Raw genomic sequence first — 24,717 nt, 5'->3', positions numbered from 1 at the left:
CTTGCCTCTCCCCAGTGGAACGAATAACAAAAGGGGAGAGGAAATTAATAACTTAATATTTATAATAGTCCTGGAGGACCCTGAACAAAAGAAGAAGAAAATAAGGCGGAGTTGGAGGACCAAACCTCTTATAGTAGACACAGAGGAACACAGCAACAGTCAAGTAGAAGCAGACAAATACATAAAAGAACACATTTTGTGGAAATATAAAACTATTAATATAGACCCAGTTACATTCGCCTAATACCTGCACCAACAATAATGCAAAAAATGATGCATATAAGAGGCATTAGTTTATAAAAGTCGAGGCAAACCTAAATTTACCATTTTAAAACCAAAATGCAGTGGGAGGATGTAACTTTATAACCTCATTTTCTAAGCAGAATCTCAGAGGGGAAAAAAAGAGAAATTACGTTGTGTAACGCAAGAACAAATAATAGCAGCCAAGTGGAAAAATTCACTCTAACGTGGATTATAATTATGAAACAGCAAAAGTAGATGTCATATTTTTGGGATTCGGAAAATACGTGATTTGTACCATTTGTTCTGTGGGTTTTTTATATGGGTCGGTGCCACTTAAACGGCTGTAAAAGCGAAGGTTTTGGACCTTAATCTGACTAACTTGTTCGGGTTGAAGCGTTGCTGCTCTCGGTTGTTCTTAAATTACCGTGCTCGGTATCGCTTGGACTGCATGTTAAATGTATTTTATATAATTGTCACATTAAAAAAAAAAGCTAAGGAGTTGCCTAAAAATAATGTAATACTCCGTATAACACAAAAGCAAACATCAACACACGTATTGACTTACCTTTTGCCGAAGGTAATTGGGCACAAGGCACAAAACAGATATTTTAAGTTTTGCGTCTTTTTCATGGTACAGATCTTGCAACTTTGGGTAAAAACAAAAGGAGCAAGCAGGACCCGGAACCAATCTATGTGGCATAAATTCAAACGGACATACGTCACCACCTCTCGTGGCATATACCCCATTGTTAGAAAAACTCCCGCTAGCTTTCCCCTATGAGTGGAGGTGGAACACAGATATTAAGTCAGGTAGTAGTAAAATCTTTTGGCTCACTGAAGTATTTAATTTATTCCTGAGCAAATGGGTTTGACTGAATAAAGTTAAACTTAATAGTTCAAACTTAATAGTTTTATTTAACTGTAATGTCTTACTACCTGAGATCTGGAGAGCATTTGAAAATACATTAAACATTTTAGAATCAGACAGATTTCTTTTTTTACTATGGAACAACCTTTATTACAAAAGGTGAAGAATAATTCAAAAATAAAGAGTGAAAAAACAACTTTGAGTCAGTTTTTTTTTCCTACGCCGCTCTGTGCTTCACGTTGTCACGGTGGCTAAGCAACATAACGCCGAGATGGAGGCTAGGCAGCTAGCCGGAGGCAACAGCTTCTCTCTTCTGGTCGTCCATATTCGTGGCTTTCGAAGGACCTGTCTTCCGTAGATTGGGCCGTTTCTCACATATACACAGTTGGGTCGGATTTTTGTGCCTCACCAAAAAGAAACCTGGGGAAAAAGAAACCCAAAATGCCTCCTGTTTGAAACAAGATGGTGCCCATACACTCTAAAAAAGATGTGTTAAAAAAACACAAAAAGTGTGTTATTAAATTAAAAGCATATTTTGTGTTAATTTTACACATTGTGTTAAATGAATATAATAATATGACACGCAGTATGTGTTAAATATTAATTTGAATATTTCAACACATGATTGTGTTAGTTTGTGTTTGTCAGGTACATAAACATGAATCTGAATGGGATATTCATCTGCCATTCAGATGGTAATTCATCTCAATGACAACTACTGTGAGATTAGTTTTTATTTTTAACATTTCCTTTTAATTTATTTTTAAACCGTGGTTGTTAATTTAGTATTGTGATGATGTTTAATAATTTTTAAAATGATGCAGAGGTATTATTTGGGGGGAGTAAATCAACACATAATGATTGAATATCACTTTTCATTAAATTACTACTATTCTTACATAATTTTAATACATGGTTATTTATTGTTTGCTAAGAAAATATTCATCCAATTTTTTAATATTTACAATAAATAACAATTATTACATATATTAATTAGAAAATATTTGAGCAAAGAAAGTTGATCAAATCAAACATCAAAGAACAACCTCAAGTCATCACAAGTGGCCACCAGATGAAGGATTAAGTTTGGATTTCCCCCGCACAGAATAAGCAAACACATGCAGGAGGCAAATATGGAGATCTTATGAAATGCAACTTCGGTAAGTTTTAAATCTGTTTAAACATAATTATATAGTCTAGAATTTCGGGACTCAATGGTTGGAAAAAACGTTATTTGTTTGTGTCACTACAGGGTCTGCAAAGTTGTAACGTTAATTATCTCACTCTGTGAGATGGGGGTCACCATTTTATCTTTTGTTAGTTGTCTTTTTTGTCTAAAGTTTATTGAAGAGGGTAAAATTTTAAAATTACATGTTAAAGGGAGATTATTGAAGTTTTGTAAATGTACAATACACGATGAATATTGCAGTGAGAATTTTTAGATGCAATGTACATTATACACAAAACGCATAATTTCTTTTTTAAAATAACATCTGCAATTCATTTTCAGGAAAACATCTCAATATAATAAATATTGTACATAAGTGTAAATATTGTCAAATAATTTAGCTTTAAATTAAAATTGGAAGCCTTTGTAATCTACAATGCCTGATTTTCTGTAAACTCGAAGTTAACAGTTTACAATAAAGCTGTAAACTTTTCTGTAAGTAAACGTGTAAATTAACGGTTCTGCAAATTCACCTAACGGTTGGAGCTCTTAACGGATGTTGGTATTCGGGTGGAAGCGCCAGTCCTCCGGAGATGTCGGAAAGTCGGTCTGACACGGTAATATTTACTATTGTTTTACTGATCTAACTCAAAAATTAAGATGGGCTGTTAGCGAACTGCCTTAAAGCTCAGCTGGCGAAAAAGTAAATAAATAACGGACATAGAAGTAATTGTAAGATGTTAGCCTTGTTAGCACTTTCGAGTGGAACTGACGTTGAGTGTCATACCGGAGTTTTGATCAAGTAACATTTAATAAATGTCAGGTACACAAACATGAATCTGAATGGGAGATTTAGGTTTAGGATTACGGCTGAGACATGCCGGGAGACATGGGTTCTCTCTTGGTGTACCGAACATAGAGTACCTCGGAGCTGGCTGTTAATGCAGCGGGAGCAGACATCTCCGAAAACGTCACCTAATCACCTAATTCCAGCAATATTGGAATTAGGTGATTTATTAATGAACCGAGCAGATATTTCAGATCTATACATCTACATTCTCGCCTAAAAACATTGTAAAAAATCATTTTGTGTAATTTTAAATGTTATACAGCAAAACATATTTTGTCGCCATTGCTGCTTTTCTGAACACCCGCTTTAAAGGATGCAGAGCCTAAATTCGGACACAGCTGTTTTTTGTTAGACTCCCCCTAGCGGTCTGGAGCACTTCCGTTTTCAGGACTTTTTGTTTGCTGCATTCGGTTTTTGTTTGCGTCTCTCTGTTTGCTGCATTCGCTTTTTGTTTGCGTCTCTTTTTTGTTTGCTGCGCGTTTGCACCTGTCGGCCACCGTAACAGGCGGGTTGGGGCAGCTTCTGCCGTGAAGCGGGTGCTCTACCGGTCTGTTGTGGTGAAAAGCTCAGCTCTCGATTTACCGGTCGATCTACGTTCCCACCCTCATCTATGGTCATGAGCTTTGGGTCATGACCGAAAGAACGAGATCACGGATACAAGCGGCCGAAATGGGTTTCCTCCGCAGGGTGGCTGGGCTCTCCCTTAGAGATAGGGTGAGAAGCTCGGTCATCCGGGAGGGACTCAGAGTAGAGCCTCTGCTCCTCCACGTCAAGAGGAGCCAGTTGAGGTGGCTCGGGCATCTGGTCAGGATGCCTCCCTAGTGAGGTGTTCCGGGCACGTCCCACCGGGAGGAGGCCTCAGGGAAGACCCAGGACACGCTGGAGGGACTATGTCTCTCGGCTGGCCTGTGAACGCCTTGGGCTTCCCCCGGAGGAGCTGGAAGAAGTGGCTGGGGAGAGGGAAGTCTGGGCCTCCCTTCTGAAGCTGCTGCCCCTGCGACCCGGACCCGACCCCAGATAAGCGGAAGAAAATGGATGGATGGATGCATGTTTACTAATAAAATCTATAAATGTTTGAATTGCAAATTAAATCAAAATTTTCCAATTTATTAATGCACCTGTATAAGAATGACAAAGGACTGTTTAAGCATTTCACATCTTTTATTTTTGCATCTCAATTTGTCGACAATTTAATTGCACCCAGATCTACAATAGTTTGAAAACGTGCACAAAAAACGTGAGTTTCTTCATCCTGCAAAGAATAAAAAAAATAAAATCTGACCCAGGCAAAAAAGGACTAGTGTTAATTCTATAGTTCTCCTTCTAGTTAATCATAATTTAATACTTCAGCTTAATATACTTATAAAGACCATTATGTCTTTTAGTTTTTCCCCTTGCAGCATAGCATTCCCCAGCCCTGCAGTTAAAAAAAATATTTTCTCTATTTAAAACAAATATTTCAATGTTATCATCAACACCACCACTATGGTCTTAGTTATTTCTGAGAAAAAGAAAAACATTTTTCTCACGTCCAGGCTCACTCCTGGCGATCCAAGGTCCACCAACCTTTATCAGATCAACACAAAGCTCCAAAAGTCCAGATTAACAAAATAAACGGATGGAAACACAGGAATGACACAAAACGATTACTGAGCAAGTTAGAGGTGAGACATGATATAGCTTAAAAGGTTCCTTCAACCTGCACTAAACAAGAGAAATCACCTTCAGACTTCTAAAGTGTTTTTTTTTCTTTTCCTGCATACATATTCAGCTCCTTATCAAACACTAAAACCCGTTAGACCCACAATGCCTCATTCAGGAAGTACAGCTTCAAACAGCAAATGCCAAATATTAATGAATTCTACTTGTACAAGGAACTGTATATTAAATAAAAATAAATAGATATTTAAAAAGAAGGGAAAGAACAGTCCATGTATTATCTTATCGAGTTTTTTTTCTTCCTTTTTTTTTAAATTTTTCTAAGAAAAATCTGACGTAAGAAAAACATTATTTATGCCTTTTCAGATTTTTCTAAAACATTATACTTACAGTTTATCAAGAAGATCTTACAGATATACAGTAAAATAAGAGGAAAAATACAACAGAAGAAGATCTTTGAAAACTATTTGCCAACAGAATTTAAAAACATAATAAATAAATAAAATATCAATAGCATGATGGTGTAATTACAACTGAAGTAGATGTCTAAATCAATGCAGGAGAAAGCTGTGAATTTATAGTACTTGGTTTTTGCATTAAGTTCAACAAGGGACCTCTTGGTAAAAAGTTGGGGCAGGGGTTAAAGTAGATGCTGATGAAGATCCTCCATGTCAGTTGGCTGCGAGGCCAGTAGCTTCAGAAGAAAGCCTGAGACGAGAAAAGACATTTTAAGTCCAGTAGATAATTAGAAACGCAAAACGTGGAAGCTGAAAATGCCACATATTTACTGACAAAGAAGGTTTTTCATTTGAAGAGTAATGGTGGGTTCACAAACGCGTTTTCAGCGTCAGGTGTGTCTGGTTTGCATTCAAAGTCCATGCGGAGGCGAGTCGAGGGCCATTGCGAGGCGTTTCACTTGTCTAGCGTGTCGCAATTTAAACCGTTTGAAATGTTTGAGCTTTTGTTATTCCTGTATCTGATACGCATTAGTCACTTTGATTAGGGCTGAAACGATTAATCAGATTAATCGACTGACATAATTGTCAACTAATTTCGTAATCAGTTAATTGAGTGAATTGGGAGGAGCTGTACTGAAAATGTGTAAATTTCACGGGGCGTTCACGTTATGCACGTCAAAAACGCATTTGATGCTTCAAGTTCAACACTTGACACTTTTCTCTACACCTAGCTTTACACGCGTCAGGCGTGTCTGACGTCCATGTGGAGGCGCGTCGAGGGCTCGTCAGAATCGCTCTGGTCGTTGTTTTCGATTGCTGGAATATTTGTCGGATGTGGCTGACGCTCAAAACGTTCCAAATGGGTTTAATTGCGCCGTGCTAGACGCAATTTAGCGCCGTAACGGGCCCTCGCCTCCACATAGACCCTCCTGACGCGTTTGATGTGAACGCACCTTTACTCTTCAGATGAAAAACCTTCTTTGTAAGACTGTGGCATTTTCAGCTTCACCTGGTTCAAATTCTGGAAGCAAAAACTCATATTCAGCACCTTTTGCTATTCAATTATTAATCCAATAATAATTAACAGATCAGTGCTTGATTGAATGCTAAGTTTAGCAGAAAGGTTGATGTTAGAAGTATTTTTTTAGATCCTCTGATGCAAATGATCAAATGTACAGTAAAGCCGTGCTATCAGAATTGATTTATTTGCGTCTTTCAATGAATCTCTAACATTGTGTATGAATTTGCATTTTTAAAAATCTGATTAACAGTCACAAGAATGATGGAATAATCAATTACTAAAATAATCGTCAGCCGCAGCCCTAACTTTGCTGATGGATTAGTGAAGTTTCAGTGAATTGTTTCAGTTTTGCATCATTTATCTGAAGACTTTACATTATCTTTTCCCCGCCAGCATTAATACATCACCGGAGTTGCCTCTCTAGTTAAGCTGTATAAATTTAAATAAAGACTCTCCGGTCTTCATTTACATCGCAGGAGAACACAAAAGTCTGCAGCAATGAACTCATTAAAGGGAAGAGAGTGTGCAGGCAATAGCTGCATTACAACGGGAAGGTTAGAGGGGTGTGTTCACACACTCTGATGCAAAGAAACAGTTCAGCAATATCTGCAACGCAGCTGGGCTAAGGCCAGAGCCACCTTCCATAAAACCTTCTGTTTTTCTTAGCTGGTTGTCAGATGTTGGACGGTTAAACACACAAGGACATTGAAGCCTAGTAAAGTCAGGTTAAAAAGGAAATAAGCCATAAAAATAAAACGATAAAATCTCTTCCTGCTGCAGTAACGTTCATGCTGCAGTCTTACCGAGCGTTGATCAGATACTCGGCCAGACTGATGCTGGCGTGGGAGCCGGTGATGGTGACCTGCCTGTCAGTCGAGCCCTCCACCGGGTTGGCAATTTTTATCTGGGCCCCTGACATCTGACGAATCTCGTTGATCTTTGCACCCTGACGGCCTATGATGCAGCCGATGAGCTAGGGAAGGAGAAGAGGTAAGACAAAAAAAAAAAAAAAAACCTATCGCATTAAAAAGCAATGTTTACCGCAGCAGAAAATACTTACATCATTTGGAATGGTCAGCTCATGAGAGCCAGTTTGTGCAGAGGCATCCATCCCAGCTTCAAGAAGAAAAAGGAAGTCCAATGAGAAGAAATACAACACATGAAGTGGAAAACGCTCTGCAGCAGTAGATCCACCTACCCTGGAAGCCCTGGTTGCCGTGTGCAATGGGGAAGGGGCTCTGCTGCATGGCCAGCTGGTGAAGTTTAGTGAGCTGTTACCAACAATTGAGGTGGGGGGGGGGGGGGGGGGGGGGGGGGGTGTGGAGCAACAGAGAAAAAGAAAATACAGTTAAGAAAAAAAATATATAATCCTAGTCTGAAATGTTGCAATTCCCCTTTTGTATGTACTTAAAAATGATAATGAACAGAAATTGTGAAATGAATCCATGATTTGGTCTTGTGCTATTAAAGAAAAACTGAAGCATTTAATATCATATTAGAACTTGCAGCATCTTGCAAAAGTAATCATAACCCTTAAACTTTCCCTTTTTGTCACGTTTCAATCACAAATCTCAATGTGTTTCAATCTGTGAGAGAGCCGATGTCAGGGATGGTCTTCCAAACTGGAAGTGCGTGGAGTGGATTTCTTATCAAGTCCTGTTTAAATTTCACAAGTCACCTAATCAGTAAATAAGAGTGCATTAGTTTAAGTCATTTAAATTGCATTCACATCAGCCCTGTTAAATCTGTTTTAATCAAACTAGTTCATACGTAAAAAAACTGATGCGTAGCAAAAAAAATTTAACTCTGGTCCGCATAAAAACCTAGGTCTCTGTTCGGCTGACGTGAACTCTGGCACAGATCAAAGGCATGTGTGAATGCCAAACAGACTGAAGACCGCTCCAAAAGCACGAAACGAACTATAGAGCAGGGCATTCTCTGCTCTTCAGAGGATATTCTGGGTAAATACAACCAAAACAAACAGGCAAGTTTAGGAGAAATGACTCGCTGTCTTTTACTAAAGAAAAAAAAAAAGAAATCATACAAACGCTAAACGAAGGAGGAAGGAAGCTGCACTCATCTCTTCTTCAGGTATTTCTTTGAAAGCGAACCGCACCAGATGAAAATGTAACAAATGTCACAATTCTGGTCTCAATCAAACCAAATCTACCCAATAGTCCTTTGAGCTCACATATGATCTTTGAAAGCCTGAGATGTTTAAATAAACCAAACTTGAAGGAGGAAAACACCAGACACAGCTGGGTTATCACCCACAGCTGAAACGATATCTGGTCAAAGTTCATTTGGAGTGTAAGGGAGCTAAACACAGACCAATACTACAAGAAAACCTTGTGGAGTGTGCAAAAAAAAAAACAAAACACTTGAATCTGGGGTTTAACTGTCTGGACAACGAAATGAAACATACAACCAGAGCTAGAATGACCTAGTCAAAGTCCAGACCTAAAACCAATCAGGAACCTGTGGCAAGGCTTGTACTACGATGTTCAGACATTTTCATCCAGACATTTTGCATTTTGAATGACAAAAAGAAAAAGAATTGAAGTTTGTTTTCGTATTACGTCGTGTGGAAAAGTTCGAGGGTATGCAGACTTTTGCAGGGGATATGGAGGTGTAGATCCAGAATGGGTGGCAACAAAGAAATGGGATAAGAGGGTGGCATGGCTTCCCAGGACCAAAGTTTTTAAATACACTGGATCACTTACAGAGGGCCCTTCACTTACATCAGGCTGTGGAATGGCGTGCTGCCCTTGGACAGCGTAAGCCTGCAAGGAGAGAACAGCAGTTAGGAGGGAGTGGCATTGTGACACAGATCCATCAGTACACCGTCCTTGGCGTGCTACGAGAACAAAGCCGTGTCTGCCACGCCCAGCAGAGTCGTTACTAAACGGGGGGACGATGTGTAACGTTTCTAACCACTAAATACGAAGGAACCATCAGTAAAAAACAATGTTGCCTACCTGACCACCTGCAAAGATGACAGGAGAGCCTGAGGGTTTGGGCCTGTACGGGATGGTCACTCCTTTTGGTGGAGACTAAGAGAAAAAGAACATCCTGACTTAGGAAGATGGTTTGACGTTTAAGAGAGATTAAGTTTAAGAGCATCAGTAGCTGCGTTTCCATTAGAAATGTGCAAAAAACTTTGTCAAAATTCAGCTGATGTCAAAACCCCCCCCACAATTTCCAGGTGTTTTTCTCAGATGAGAGAAAATTAAAATCACATGTCATAAAAAAAACAAACTACTTCCTGTCTTCTTCTTTGTGGTTTCCACTATTGGCAAAATCTGGTTGTTGATTATACAACTTGTGTGAAGCGACAAAAGGGTTTCCACTGCAGTTTTACAAAATAAACCAATTTCAATATGGCCAAAAGAAAACAACAAAAAAACACCCTGGCACAAAAACATTTTCTTGAAAAACAAGATTTTTTGTTTTTTAATTGCCGTGTTTCCATTAAATTTCTAATTTAGATGGTCAAAGGAAACGCAACTAATCAGACAATCACAATTTATACCTCCAGCATGACAACGCAGATCTGCTTGACGCACTCGATGATGGACTGGGGGGTCCCTGCAATGGTGATGGCACGTTCTGTTGAGTTGGGCAGCATGTCCCCTGCTACTTGTACCTGAGCTCCTGCCGACTGCAGGGAAAAACGAGAAGTCGGGGGACGTCCCGTATGAGACGCATGTCAAACGTTTAACGCGAGGACGGAAGGAGGAAAACGAACCTCTCGGATTTCTTTGATCTTACAGCCGCCCTTGCCGATGAGTGAGCCGCACTGGCTGGCAGGCACAACGAGGCGCATGGTGACTGGCGGTTTGCTGGTGGCCGTGCTGTTCGTCATGGAGGTGCTGATGTCCTGCAGGAGATTTGGAGAACATCAGACGAATTCTACGCTACAAACCATTCGATTACAAAGGCTTCATCTTTACTTTGTTTTTGGCCTCGGCTTCTGCAAACTTTATGGAAGCTCGTGACATCAAACAAAAAGAAATGTCAATAATCCAAATGGAATATTTTTGATGCGTAATATGTAGAAGAGCATTTCTCATATCAATGGGTCACAGGTGGGGCACATAAGGGAACCCACAATAACACATCAGGGTCTTTGAAGACCAACTTCTGACAATTTTCAACGAGAAAACACTGTTTCAAGCTTTTAACCAGTCACAAGATGTTTTTTTTTTTTTTTGGTCAACCGTTTATCATATATTTTACCAGTCTTACAAAATAACATTTTAGGCTTATTTAAGATGCAAGTCAAATACGGCTTTTTACTAACAAAACGTGACGACATCACTCACTCTGCTGCTCTGCAACTCACAAACACCGTCCTCTCACCTTCACATCGTTAATAACTTCCATTTAAACACCAAAATGAGAAAATTCATTTTATGTCAAACTGACTTTTTCAATATTTTTCCTAGGATTTCTGTTTCACATAATCCTTCGCTTTAGCTCAGCCTTCCAGGTTGCAACTTTGACACAGAAATTGGTAAGTAAAGGCAAATGTTACAGTTTCAGTAAAGACGCGGTGAGAAAGCCTAACCTCCTCCAGTTTCTCAATGATCATAGAGAAGGCTTTAAAAATGGAGGTGGTGGGTCCTGCCAGGGTTATGATCCTCTCTGGACAGTTCCCCTCTGAGATGTTGATGCGAGCGCCGCTCTGCAGACACAGAAATGTAAACAACACAGGAATCAGCTGGCTTCATCATCCGATGCCGAAAAGAACCGCAAAGTGCAGCTATGAACAGGTTTGTTCTTGTTTTGGAGAAGTGAAGTTTTTTTACCTCCTCTCTCATCTTCTTCACTGACTCTCCTTTCTGTCGAGAAACAGCAGATATGCAATTATTTACAAAACACACAGAGACCAGCAGCAGATTGCATCTGTCCAACAGTAAAAGAAACAACAAAAAAAAACATCCCACCTTGCCAATTATGCTTCCAACCTCCTGCAGAAATGAACAAAACAAAAAGAAAAAGTTAGCAGGTCTGTGTTTTTCATGCGTTTTAGTGAAGCAAAGTTTCTTAAAACCCAAAACAATTTGCTTCACATGCGATGCAAAGAGTAGCATGTACATTTTAAAGCTTCAAACCAAAGGAAACTTTGTAAAGTTCTGACTTTCTAAATCTATTAAAAACAGATGAGAAAATATTGCTAGTAATCTTAACCACACTAACATTTAAAAGATATTTAAAACATTAGCTGCTCTAAAGTGACATGAAGGATGTGGACATAAGCTGCAAGAATCTAAGATTTTTTATAATTTTTTTGCAGAACAAAACAGTCTGGAGATTAAGTCAATTTATTCCTTCAAATAAAGCAAAGCTTCACATTCGCTCAGACTCTCGAATCGAGAGTAGCGCCTGACTACTTGTGTAGGAGTCCTCGCGGCCCTTCTGTCAGGCCCACCTGTTCCTTCCCTCCCACAGCACGAGGGAAAGGGCATTTAGGCCTGCACTTCCTCTGAGCGCAAGGGATCAATATGTAGGGCGGGAGCCCTGCCGAAGCCTTTTCCTGCACACGTTATGGCACAAGTAGAAGGGCAACTGTTGAAATGGCAACTTTAACTCCAAACAGCTCGACAAAATAAACATTTTCTGAATGTTCTATTATTTTAGACGTCAAGAGTATTTTGTTCTAGGACTGCAAAGCGTTTTTTGCATGAAAAATGAACAGTCTTACAGATTTAAAAACTCTTGAGTTCACAGTTTTCTTAAAGTATTAGTACAAAATTAACACTTATATTTCTACATAGGGTGGGCACTAAATACAAAATCTGCAAAGACTAATGAGGCACATGTAATAAAACAAAAAAAAAAATAGAACTTATTCAGACTGAATACTGGTTTTAATGAGTACGTTTGTACAACAAGAATCTCTTCATTTTGCCCTTTTTTCCTGTCCAGCTGCGAATGAAAAAAGGACAGTAGTTCCACAAGAACATAAAAAAAAACCTCAGAAACGGCCAGTTTTAATTTTGTTGTTGCACAATCATCTTCCCTTGAAGTCAGCATTGAAGAAGCAAAGCTTGCAGTTCTTATTTAAAAATTTGCACCTGCTGTAACTGAACAAGATCTATAAGGAAGGAAACTAGACGAAGGATTTCAACTTTATCCAATTAGACTTGGGGTCTGGGTTAGGGCTGTGTAATAATATCGATTTTGCGATATATATCGATATTTTCTTTGCTAGGGGAAAAAAAAAATCGATATTCATCCACAAGTATCGTAACATCCAACTGTCACCTTGTTCACTCACTGCTTGCTTCGCCAGGAGAGTGATTAGGTCATCAGGTTAAGAGTGATTCCTTCAGATGTTCAGTGTCAAGGTTAAAAAGGTATCAAACGGTGGTGGCGCAGGGGCAAAGCACAACCCACGTATTGAGGCCTTAGTCCTCGTGCTGGTGGTCGCAGGTTCAATTCCCAGCCTGGTGACATTTGCCGCATGTCTTCCCCTCTCTCATAGCCCTCATTCCTGTCACACTACTTTCAAATAAAGGCCGCTAGAGCCAACAAAACCTTTAAAAAAAAAAAGGTATCAAACTATTCAGAGAAGTGTACTTGGTGCACTTTATTTACTTTACAAATGCATGCAAGCTACAGTTTGTACTGTTTCAATTAAAAGAAACATGTTTTCTCACCACTTCTTTGATTCATTTTGTCCAGCTGTCGACTTTAAGTCTGTGTCCATGTCCAACCAGAGCCAGGCATTGTGTAGTTGGTGCTTTTAATCAGTTTTCAGTTAAATGAATTCAGTCCAACTCTATAACAGTCACAGAATGTCACCAAAATCACTCTGTCCCTCTAAAATCTTTCAGAAAATCGCAAAAGTGTATTGAATTGTATCGTTTGCTGAATATCGTAATATATATCGTATAGTGAGCTGAATATCGTGTATCGTATGGTGAGATTATTGTATCACTACAGCCCTAGTCTGGGTACATACATTTTCTCGCCAATTCATAAACACCTTGTGTATTTTAAAAACTGCATATCTGGATATTTTTGTTTATAAATTACCGAAAACCAAAATGCACAGTGGAGAGAATTATAAATTACAATCATAACACCACATCCGTTACATCAGACTGAGTGAAATATAGGAACTTATTTATAATTCTAATTATTTTAGTGGTTATTAAAGTGAGTACAGCACTTTTCCATAGGCAGGTGTTAATTGATGTACTGACAAACTAAAGGTTCTCAGGTTATCTGCAAATTTCAGCAAGTCAAATTTACGACTTTTTAATGCTACTTTCAATGAAATATAAGAGAAAAAAACTGTAAAGTTATAGGATGGTTAGGGAGATCCTGCTGCATTGTAATCAGGAATAGGATAAACTGTGAAAACTTCATGTATATGATGGAAGCAAAAACATGTTGGTTAGAAAGGGTATATTAGCAGCTAGTTGCCAGTAGCCTCAACTGCGTCAAGTCACAGAACGCCATAAAGATGTCTCATCCTTTCGCCTGGCAGCAGCAAGCCCCATAAGAAAATGAAAATACATTAAATAATCCTGCCACAAGAAAATGTAAGACTTACTTACATTTTTATAATGAATTCCAAGGCATTTTAATGCCTTAATTTTACACATAAACACAAAGACTTTACGGACGTGCAGACACACTTGGTTCTGCAGAAAACGCTTCAGCTTCATACTCAAAGTTTGGTGCAAAGAGTTCAAACATGCAGAAAGCCATGGGGGTAAAATAGAAAACAAAGAGCAACAATAGCAGCCCTGTTAAAGAGCATGAGCAGTCGCTAGGAGTCTCAAAAGTCCATACTGTTTCTGACATCAATGTTATACAAGTCCGTGTCCTTCCTCTCTCTCTCTCTCTTATCTGCTCACTGCTGCAAACTACAGAACCATAACATACAAGACTGGCGACATAAACAAAAACTGATTAAAACAGGCCAGCATCCTTTACTCCGTATCTGTTCCATTTATTTGACTTGCAACACTTATTTTCAGCATTAAAGCCTGCTTTGTACTTAACCAAGTCTAATTATTTCTCAAGGTAGTAACTCTGAGGGATTTAATGGTTGAACCTGGGTGTTGCATGGAAGGAAAAAAGGGTGCAGCACAACGTCAATTTCCAATTTTCAGCATGAGACTGAAACATGGATTGACCGTTGAGCGATGAATGAATAGACGAATGGAAGAAGTAATTGTTGAACAAGGGCAAGAAGGAGTGGACAGAGGGAAAGATGGAGGACTTATTGGATGCATGGATATAGAGGAGCTGAACAAACTCACACAGAGGAGGAATTGCAGGACAGATAGATTAATGAATGGATGGATGAACACAACACTTCCATATGTAAGTTTTATTAGTGAAACAGAAAAGGCACATTGGCAGAACCGACTTGTTCAAGCCAATTCACACACTTAAGTGGATTTGGAAAACAGAATATATTCTATTCTTATATTAAATTAATTGTTTTTCTGTCTATGTATGACTCTGCAGGAATCCTTTCTCACTCACCTTCCCATGCATGAGTAACCTGATGGTTAAGGTGACATTAAGTCCTCCTTCAACTAGACTGGAGTCCATTGCTGCTCTTCAGTCCACACACTAAACTGGCCAACAAAGTAGTTTTTTGGCGACTGGCTGAACGTCTGCAGAGGGGATGAAAAATGAGCAGGTTAGAGAGAAATGTGGCTACAGGAACACAGGGACAACATCTCAGAGTGAAGCCTTGGCGGCTAGTAAAAACGCTGTTACAGCAGATCAATGGAGTGATGCAGGCAGTTCACTTTTTTATTTATTTATTTTTTTTGCAGGCGAGTGTGTCACTTCGGAACAATGAAACGTTTCAGTGCAGTAATTCATGTTGTACTGGCCCGAGTCCACTCATTCTCACTGACACAATGACCCACTGTGTCCCTGGGGCCGCGTCTATTTCCTGACACTGAGCAGCTGTGGCGAACTAACTTTTTAATTTTCTCTCATCTATCTATGTGCGGTCTAAACAGTTCAACACTTAGTAGCATCTAACTGTGGAGATAAAAACAGACAGTTGAATGAATTAAGGTAAGCATAGCAAATAATATTTCGCGGAAAGGCATCACGCACAATTTGGGAAAGCTGAATTAGCGCCGAAGCGGATCTGTCCCAACTTTCCAAATATTTTCCCCACTTGCAACAAAATTAAGCTGAACGGATAAATTAATTCAATCCCTACGTGTTTAACACACTCTGAAAGGGCAGCGGGTCGCCACTAACTCACAGGCAGCCACCAAGTTAAACACAGTTCGGTAATTTTCCATTCACAGCACGCTAGCATTAGCATCCCCCGATCCAGGAAATAGCCGCATCCCGCGGCCTACGGATAGCGCTGAGTTATCCCCGTCCTTCACTCTCAGAGGAAAGAAAAGAAAACACGCTCACAAAGACGAATTTCTGGAAGTCTTACCCGAACCGTCCCTTGAAGTGTGTCCAGGGGGTGGATAGGGTGGCAAGGGTGGAAGGGGAGAGGTTCGGGAGGGAGTTTTAAGAGGACCCGGGGAAGAGGGAAGAGACGCCGCTGTTTGATCGGACTCCACTCTTCTCTTCTGCTTTGCACAAAAGACAAAACAACTTTGACCCCGTCACCGTCCCGCCCCTCCGCCGGGTCACCCCCGCCCACCGGGGGATCCACGCCCATCATCCACGGAAGAGCAAACGGAGCAAGTATTCACATATTATAAGATTATGTTGATTGGTATAAACGGGTTGATTTGATTAACGCCACAACGTCAATGAATCTGTGGGCCAGAGATGCTGTTTACATGCCTTAAAAATCACTAGAATAATTTATGTGTCGTTAAAAAAGGTGGGAAAAGCACCTAAAAAATTCTCAAGTAAGAGCAGCACTTGTTTATCATATTTTTAATTGAGTGAAAGTAAGAAGTTGCCGTCAAAGGCTACTCAAGTCAGAGTAAATGATCATAACATTTGATTTACTGACTTAACATGATGTCATCCGACAAATTCTGGTATTTTAAAAACCAAAATAAACGAATTAATATAAATAAATGACATTATTACAAAATAACATATTGAGCAGAATAAATACTGCTTCATATAATATTCTATAGACTTAAATGAGAAATATTAATACAAGTAAATGTCCACAACACATTTGCTTAAAACTTCTCTCTCATAGATGGTTGTGGTGGTGTAATGATTCTGGGCTACTTTTCACTTCAGGCCCTGCATGACCTTCCCTGAAACACTCTTTGAATTATTTTATTTTATTTATTTATAAATGTATGTCAATAAACAATATAGCATATATTATTTTCCACTTGCACACCTTTTATGTAGCAATTCTTAACCGGATAGGGAAACAGCATGCTCAGTATAGTCCCTAACTGGTAACTGCCTTGTGGAAACATTAAGCATTCATTTAGCCATGGCTGGGAACCCGTATTACCCACATTTTTTGTGTTTTAAACGATAACAGACCTGGAGGTAATGCTGCCCCCCCACTGCATTTGTAAATGAATCCAGCAGATGGCTCAGTAACACTGTGTGAGGATGTGCCAAGAATCTGCAGTGGCAGTCTTTCTCCAATGTGACGTCCTTCCTACAGCTGCTCTGAATAATAATAATAATAATAATAATAATAATAATAATAATAATAATAATAATAATAATAAGAATAATAATAATAATAAGAATAATAAGAATAATAATAATAATAACATTGTCATGACAGACATAAAAAATGAAGTACATCAGGAGAGAGAGATATTTTGTCAATTTACTCATGTCACAAATTTAGCATTTTGAGATATGAGGAACCTATAATTCAATATTTTAGTCATAAAACAGATCTTTTCTTTTGTTTTAGCCTATATTTTTCATCAATAATCTCCCCATAGGCACATAATTGATGGGCAATATGAACTTAAAATGTTTTTGCAAAATTTAACTATTAAAATAAATATCTTTCATAAGTTATCAAATTTCTGTGTGATTGTTTTGACGAATAACTTTGCAGCATCATCATAAATTGACTTTTTAGCTTAGAAAAAAAAAACATTCTTTACTTTTAAACAGATCAGGACTGATTATTGTGTTTCTTTCAATAAGATAGTCTCCCATGCCTTCTGCATTTTTATTGACTAATATTCAAATTTTATCTATCTGCATTTCTTTATTTTAAATCTGAAATAATAAAGGAAAACATATCGTGAAACGTTAAATTTAAGAAATACTTTTGGTGTTTTGAGAGCTTGAGAGTTGCTCCACAGCTGAGCATCGTGACGTTAAAACTGCAGCCTGCTTGAACTTGTGCCCATGTGCATTAATCTGATGTACATCAGGGCGGCCCCATTTTAAGGTCCAAGTGCAGAATGGCCTTCTGCTGTCAGCAACCAATCCTTTATAGTCCCCTGAATATTCTATAAACCAAATCTGTAACAGAAATGATGTCCTTGACATTGGGGTTTATGTGCTGTTATTTACGCATGGCTCATAAATCTTTTGTGGCTCATTTTCATAGATTGGAAATTACTGTGCTCTCTGTAGATTGGTTTCTCACTGGCAGAAAACCGAGTTCAGCTACTCTGACAGCAATTTCTTTTACCACTTCCTGTTTCTTTCTTTTCATGTGTGAAACATGAATTCAGGCAGCAGATATGGGAGCTTGCTTTATGAGCCATCTGCAGTGTAGCTGTGCGCATGTTTACAGATCCACAAAGCATACATTGTGTCTTATTTAAAATTTTCTCAAAAGAGCGACAGCTGAGCAAGTTTACTGGAGGGCTTAACATGTTCTACCTCTGCACTGTTGTTGGAAAATGTTACTTTTAGTTTTTGTAAATGTGAGTTCGTATGTGAAGTGAAAAACAAGTGCCATTTGTGTTTCTGTCCCGAACAAAAGAAGTTTAATTAGTGTAAGTCTTTGATGTGAGAGGAGGTGCAAGCTCTTCAGCATAATCTGCATGTTCACCCTTTTCTGTTAAGCAGCTACTTATGTAACCACATCCTAATTTCCATCTCATGATCCACTCCTCTAATTTTCCCCACTTTCCCCTCACATACTACTGTCTAAGTCTTTGTAAATGTTCAATTTTCCCAGTTTCTCTTTCACATATTCATCAAACTCCCCACTGGTCCTCTTATTCTTTTTTCTCTCGTTGCTCTTTCCTCCATTCATGAGTGGCCATTGATTACCATTCAGCAACTGTTTGACAAAATGCCAATCGCCCACCTAACGTGCCCCTGTCAGCTGCCCCTCATCTCCCTTTGTGTAATGCAGATGATATTTAACACATCTTCAGTTTTCTGTTTTAAAAAAAAAGAAGATATAATTGAATTAGTAAGTATAAAAATTAAAAGGTAACACTTTATTTGTAGGGGTGTGGATAAGACTGACATGGCGATGTTATGAACATGAAGGAGTTGTCATGAATGTTTATAACTGTTGTCGTAAAGAGTCATTTGGTAAATAATGATATTTTTAATGCAAAGTTGCATTAAAATGTGCATTAAATGTGTCAACTTTGCATTAAAGGTGTCATTATTCTTTTATCTAACGACACTTTGTGACGACAGTCGTAAATATTCATGAAGACTCTTTCATGTTTAAGACAATGTCATGTCAGTCTTACGCTCACCCCTTCAAATAAAGTGTTACTAATTAAAAATATGGAATAAAAATATTACATACAAAAGAAACAGAAAAGATTAGATGCCTACATCAAATGAGAAAGGGAATGATTTTAAATATTGTACTTTTGATTTCCATCGAACAAATCCAGCAGTTCATATATTGGACCAGAAACATCTGCATTGATTTATTCAAATTTTATTTGCTCCACTTCTTCTTAAAACACACTAACATCACTGCTGGTTCTGAACAGAGTTTAATGTGTTCAAATCATAAATCGCCTCCACACTTTTGAAAGCCACCCACTCTTACTTGTATTAGCCGGTTTCCTCAGACCTGAAATGTCCACAAAACAGTTTTTCATGCAGCTGTTTTGATCTTTTAAAAGAACACAGCACTCAAAATGAATATGCTGCACTTTTCGCCGGTAAGGCTGGATTTCCTGCCACAATTTCTAGCTGAAAATAGCAAATCTTTAGAGTTACAAACATGGTTGACTGTGAAATATTTGAAATACATTCAAATGATCTAATATTACAAACTTCCAGAAAACTGCAAAACATCTGAAACCCTGAATGCCTTTAAATCTAAACTATACATGTATAGAGTTGGTTGTGAAGCATAATCAATGAAACATTAATTAAGTTTCTGATTTGTAACGACGGCAGAATGAAATGCTTCAATTGTTGACTGTGTTACTTGACTTTGTATTTTTGTGCTGTAAAGCACTTTGAAATGCCTTGTTGCTGAAAGGTGCTATGCAAATAAATTTTGATTGATTGATTGGTTGATATTAAAGTAAGAAATTCAATGATACTCTCAATTTCATGGAGGTGATTACCGAGTCATCACTTAGGGAAAAATTGTTATTCTAAAACTGACATGACTTGCAAAGAGATGGAAAACAAGACAAACCCTCATCACCATAGCATCTTCTACAATTTGTAAAGCAATTTGACAAGCATATCTTTCCTCGTAATTTCAATCTGGATAAAAATGAAACCGTGCATGTGCTTATTGTGCCATACAGGGAAGACAAAGGTTGGCATTTATCTCGTCAGAGCTTTGGGCAAGATGTACAGATCTGTAAACTCTCAAAAATAGAGATACAGGGTTGCACAGCGGGACTGAGCTGTCCCAACAGGGGTGTGAACAGATCCAAACGCCTGCGCTTGTGTGGCGACTGCAACGTCACTATCTTGCCACAGCCACAGTTAGATAGCCCTGCGGGGTAACAGCGAGCGGTGACACGTGTCTGCGTAAACTGTCCATTCAGGAAGCAGAAATATGTGGAGAGGCTGTGACTCCCCTCTCTTATTTTCAGAGGATCTTCCACAAATAGGTTTCCCCCACAGAGACGAATAATTGGCGTGATATCTCGGGGGCAGGAGCAGTTTGCAGTTGCATGCCAGTCCTCCACAGGAGGAGCCTAGTCACGCATGGTGCTGGGCATGATCTCCTTGAAATCAGGTTACACGTAACTTGTGAATTGACAAGAACAGACAAGTGAAATTTATTTTCAAAGAAATTATCGTCCTTCAGTAGATGTGGGCATGTGTCAAGAATTTTAACACATAATTTTATACCTAGTGGGTAACTGGTAAATTTTCTGAAACACAAGTTCAGGCAGTGTCAGTCTGGACACCTCAGCATGGATGAATAGATATTAAAATATTTATATAAATGCTGATTCATATTTGAATGTGAATTGATCAGAGACTCTCAAGTTACATTATGACTCCGTAATCCAACCGCATTTAATTATTTCGCCATCATGATCAATAGCCACGTTTTAATGACAGCTCTGTTCCAAACACTTACTCGGCCATGACGATATTCTCATTACAAACTAGAGAGTACTTACAGTACTTACAGAAAGGTTGGATTATTATCAGCGGTTCATTTTGCTTGCTGCAGAGCATTTTCTTTAGCCACAGCCGTAGCATTTGAAGAGCTCCTGAAACGTTTTGCTACAAGGTCTGCATGTCATTTTAGCTGCGACTAAAGCTGCTCAGAGCAAAGTGAGAAGGGAGCAGGCCTGCTAAATAAGTCATAACCTAATTTTGTGTTTAATAGGCTGTAATTACTGGTCCATCTTACTCTATTTACTCACTCTTCAGAAGACATGTGCATAAAGGCGGTCGTGCTTTGTCCTAACTGTGGACCTGGCATGACGATGGAAAGTTGCCCATTTAAATTAAGTTCATCTCTGCTTATGGCCTGTTGCTTTACTAAATGAAGATAAGATTTAGCAAAGCAATGTAAGGTAATATTATTTATATAGCACATTTTCAGCAACAAGGCGATTCAAAGTGCTTTACATGAATTAGAAGGAAATACAACAAAACAATAAACCGAAGGAAAGAGCAAAAGAAGAAGAAAAAAGAAAACAAAAACGTATAACCTCATGTTTAAGAAGTAGTCTGTGATTTATAGACTAATAGGGGTTTCTCTGGATTCTTGTTGTGTTAATGTTGATCTAAGGTACTGAGTGGTTTCTCTAGATAAGCTAACAAGAGTTTCTCTGGTTTCTAAGTTTGTTCTAATTCCTAAATATATAAGCTAGATGCTCCGGTTATAAGTACTCCATAATTTATAACCTAGAAGGAGTTTCTCTGGGTAATAATAAGCTAAATATTGGTATAAAGTAATAAGTACTCCACAGTTTATAAAGCATATAAACTTGATGCTCCTGTTCTGGGTTGCTAGGCAAGTATACGTACTCCATAATTTATGATGAATAAAACTAAGTGTTTGATTCTATAAAGTATACGGTCTAAGATAATGAGTAGTTTGTCTAGATTAATTTATCTGGATTCTAAGTTTGTTCTAATTCCTGAAGAAGTCTATACATGTTGCTAACATGTATAGACATGTTAGCAACAACACTTACACCAGCATTTATTCTTTTTAGCAATGAATTAAAAATAAAAGATAAGGGGGAAAAAACTCATTATCAGTTTAGTGAGTAAATAACAGACTGACCTGGTCTATCCAGCTGCTCCAGGTAGGAGGTAACATGTTAATATTGCATTAAATATCGCAGTAATGATGACCTGGAGCCTGGATCGAGTGCAGGCTGCATTAGGAACAGCCTTTTCCTCATTTTATCAGCAAATATGTTTAGTGCAACTAAAAGCATTTGCCAGAGAGCAAGTGCATCCAAAAAGCAGCAGAAGGAACCTGGACATAGACAAATCTGACAAAAAAAAAATCTAAATAAATAACCATGTTTAAATTCCAGCTATACTCGAAGCATTCTCATTAAGAGCACGTCGGTGAAAGCCTTTCGGCAGAATTTACTCCCTTGTCATTTGACATTGTTTTACTAACCGTCTCACAGTCGTCCAACATGCAGTTTATTATGTAAAATACGTTTCCAGCTTTGAAAAACTACAAGCATCAATACTTTATCAGTACTCAGTTTGCCAGGGCTGTATGTGGAAATTGTTACATAAAGGCGATTGTCACTGACTGACTGGACCGATCTGATTGAACTCACAGCAAAGCTCGTCAATTAACGGTCTCTGTGCAAACAAAAAGGGAAAGAAGAGACAAAGGCAAAAAAAAAATGTTATCTCTGTTGATGACACTGATGTTATGATTTCTTCCTTTGGCTCAGGCTGTGTTGCATGACATCAGTATCATACTTCTCCATATTTTGCCACATTACAACCATAAACATCATTTGGATTTCAATTAGTAGATTGAACACAAATTATTTAATAGTTAGCTGTCTTACCAAGTTACCTAATCAATAAATTGAATCTGTGTGCAGAACTTAATCTTAGTAAACATACAGTTATTCTATGAAGGCTTTAGAAATGTTACGGATAAACTTATGGGGAATTTAAAAGTGTGTTGTAGGTATGAACACAAAATTTTAAGCTTTAGCCGTGTAATAGACCACGTTTTGAGTCATCAGCTTAAACAGGCAATCAGATAAATTTACAAAGCAAATGGAAAAATGGGAAAATTTAGGAAATAGAAGTTTCTTTCCATCAAATGAAACACGGTGTGTGGAAATAAGCTGACATACTCAATGTTAAGTTTTGCAAAGTTTTAGTTGCAGTATTTCACACAATTTTAGCATAATTGTCCATTAGTGTGAAATGCATTATTATAGAAAACATTTTTAGCATAATAAAGATTTTTTTAAAAAACAAGAGTGAACAAATAAATGTCTTTTTTTTGTTTGTTTGTTTTTTTTGCTTTTGCCAAAATTCATTAAAAAATCATATCAGTGAAGCAGTGAAACATTACAGCTGAAACCAGGCAATCTTATTGACAGACTGAATGCTATAAAAGAGGAGCAGATGTGCTTGTGGGAAGTTTTATTCTCTCATTAACTTTTTAAAAATTATTTGATATATTCAATTCAATTCAAGCTTTATCAAAGACACAAAATTCTGGTCCAACAAAATTATTGTTTTGGGAAAAACAAGAGGCACCTCTGAAAATTGTTTTGTCGTCCAGGACAAACTGCCTTTAGTAAAAATGTCAGCTTGATTCAACTATAGTTTGGTTGATAATTTGTGTCTTATGACCCAGTGAGATCTTGTGGTCAAGCTTTCGAAAACCAGGAAGATAAACAGAATCCAACTAATTTTGATCAATTCTAAGCATTAAAAATGATTAAAGGTGTCACCGTCTGTCAGGATTCCGACTAAAAGTTTATATTTTCTTTGCATTTTGCCCATAACAGATACAGGCTGGCCTTCCCTTGAGAACTCTTCAGCCTGTTTAGAAAGCGGATGAAGTGATATCCAACAAGCAGGAGTGAAGCTATGAAAGCAGAGCTATAGAAATCATCCATCTTATTCAGAGACAACTTGCCAGATAACTTTCCTCTGCTCTTTGAAAAGGTGCAGCTGAATGACTCATTTTAAAACTGTACAACTGGCTGCCTCTGTCCCTCCTTTGGATATTGAACCACAGATCAGACGGTGAGATTCGTCATGGTCTTATCCAGCCATCCTTAATGCTCGTGATCGTGGGCATTACTCTGGGAAGTAAGGATTGCGTTTTATTGTCAGCTTGATTTCATCCTGGGGATTAGTCATATTCATTCAGCTGCTGGAGGCAGAGGCCTCGCGGTGGCGTAAAAGAGACTTTTTCATTTTTAAGTGGCTTTTATTTGAAGGAAAGGTGGGTAGAAATATTCTTTTAACCGGGGGGTCTGCTCAAGCACTGAAGCTGCAGAGGGGTCACCGACCAGAGATGGATACGTTTAGGCATTAAAACATGTGATTGGCTGTTTTCCTCTTCTTCTTCTTTTTGTTTTGCTCAAACAGACAGTACTATTTATAGCTTCTCGTACCTCTTTTTATCTGTTTAAAGAACATCAGCAGATGAACAGACTTTCTTCGACGATAACAAAAAGAGGTAAGAAGCTTTTGCGGTTCCCAAACTGGGAGTTTGCCTGGAATCTGAAGAGACTGCATATCGCAAGGATGATTTATGTTTTATCCATACGTTTTGTACGTTTCCTATATAAAACCTTTACAAAACCACTTCAACCTTTCCACATATTATCACATTACCCCCACAGACTTTTGAAGAAGAACATATAGTTTGCACAATGTTGTACAAATAACATCTGAAAAGTGTGGCTGTAACGCTCCTAAATGAAATCTTGTTTTTTCTAGAACTGTAGGTGGAACTAACAGATATAAAGGCTCGAAAACATTATTTTAGATGTAAATAATCTACAAAATGTGCTTCACTTAGATAAATAAATTCACTTTCAATAATATTTTATTTTATTGAATATGTCAGCATGTTTACAATCGAATATATTTAATTTAACAACTTATAGAACA

General features: G+C 38.2%; 1 protein-coding gene across 2 annotated transcripts; it reads right to left on the bottom strand.

Annotated features, from left to right (window-relative positions):
* Window positions 1-4,271: 4,271 nt before the first annotated feature.
* On the bottom strand, window positions 4,272-15,871 carry LOC103467637 (poly(rC)-binding protein 2-like). Of its 2 annotated transcripts, none has more exons than XM_008414198.2 (13): window positions 15,710-15,871; window positions 14,779-14,912; window positions 11,217-11,240; window positions 11,079-11,111; window positions 10,838-10,954; window positions 10,016-10,147; window positions 9,800-9,928; window positions 9,246-9,320; window positions 8,991-9,050; window positions 7,466-7,538; window positions 7,328-7,383; window positions 7,071-7,240; window positions 4,272-5,496 (listed from the first exon to the last, which is right to left on the bottom strand). In XM_008414198.2, exons 2-13 carry the CDS (start codon window positions 14,845-14,847, stop codon window positions 5,460-5,462), a joined length of 975 nt encoding a protein of 324 aa, XP_008412420.1. In that variant the 5' UTR covers window positions 14,848-14,912; window positions 15,710-15,871; the 3' UTR covers window positions 4,272-5,459. The 2 variants fall into 2 exon arrangements, with proteins under 2 accessions (XP_008412420.1, XP_008412421.1); XM_008414199.2 differs by having other exon boundaries at window positions 9,009-9,050.
* Window positions 15,872-24,717: the final 8,846 nt, after the last annotated feature.

The sequence above is a fragment of the Poecilia reticulata genome, linkage group LG7 (assembly GCF_000633615.1).
Source record: "Poecilia reticulata strain Guanapo linkage group LG7, Guppy_female_1.0+MT, whole genome shotgun sequence".
In the NCBI taxonomy this organism is placed as follows: Eukaryota; Metazoa; Chordata; class Actinopteri; order Cyprinodontiformes; family Poeciliidae; genus Poecilia; species Poecilia reticulata.
The sequence above is the reverse complement of the archived record's forward strand: the minus strand, read 5'-3'. Positions and strand labels throughout refer to the sequence as shown.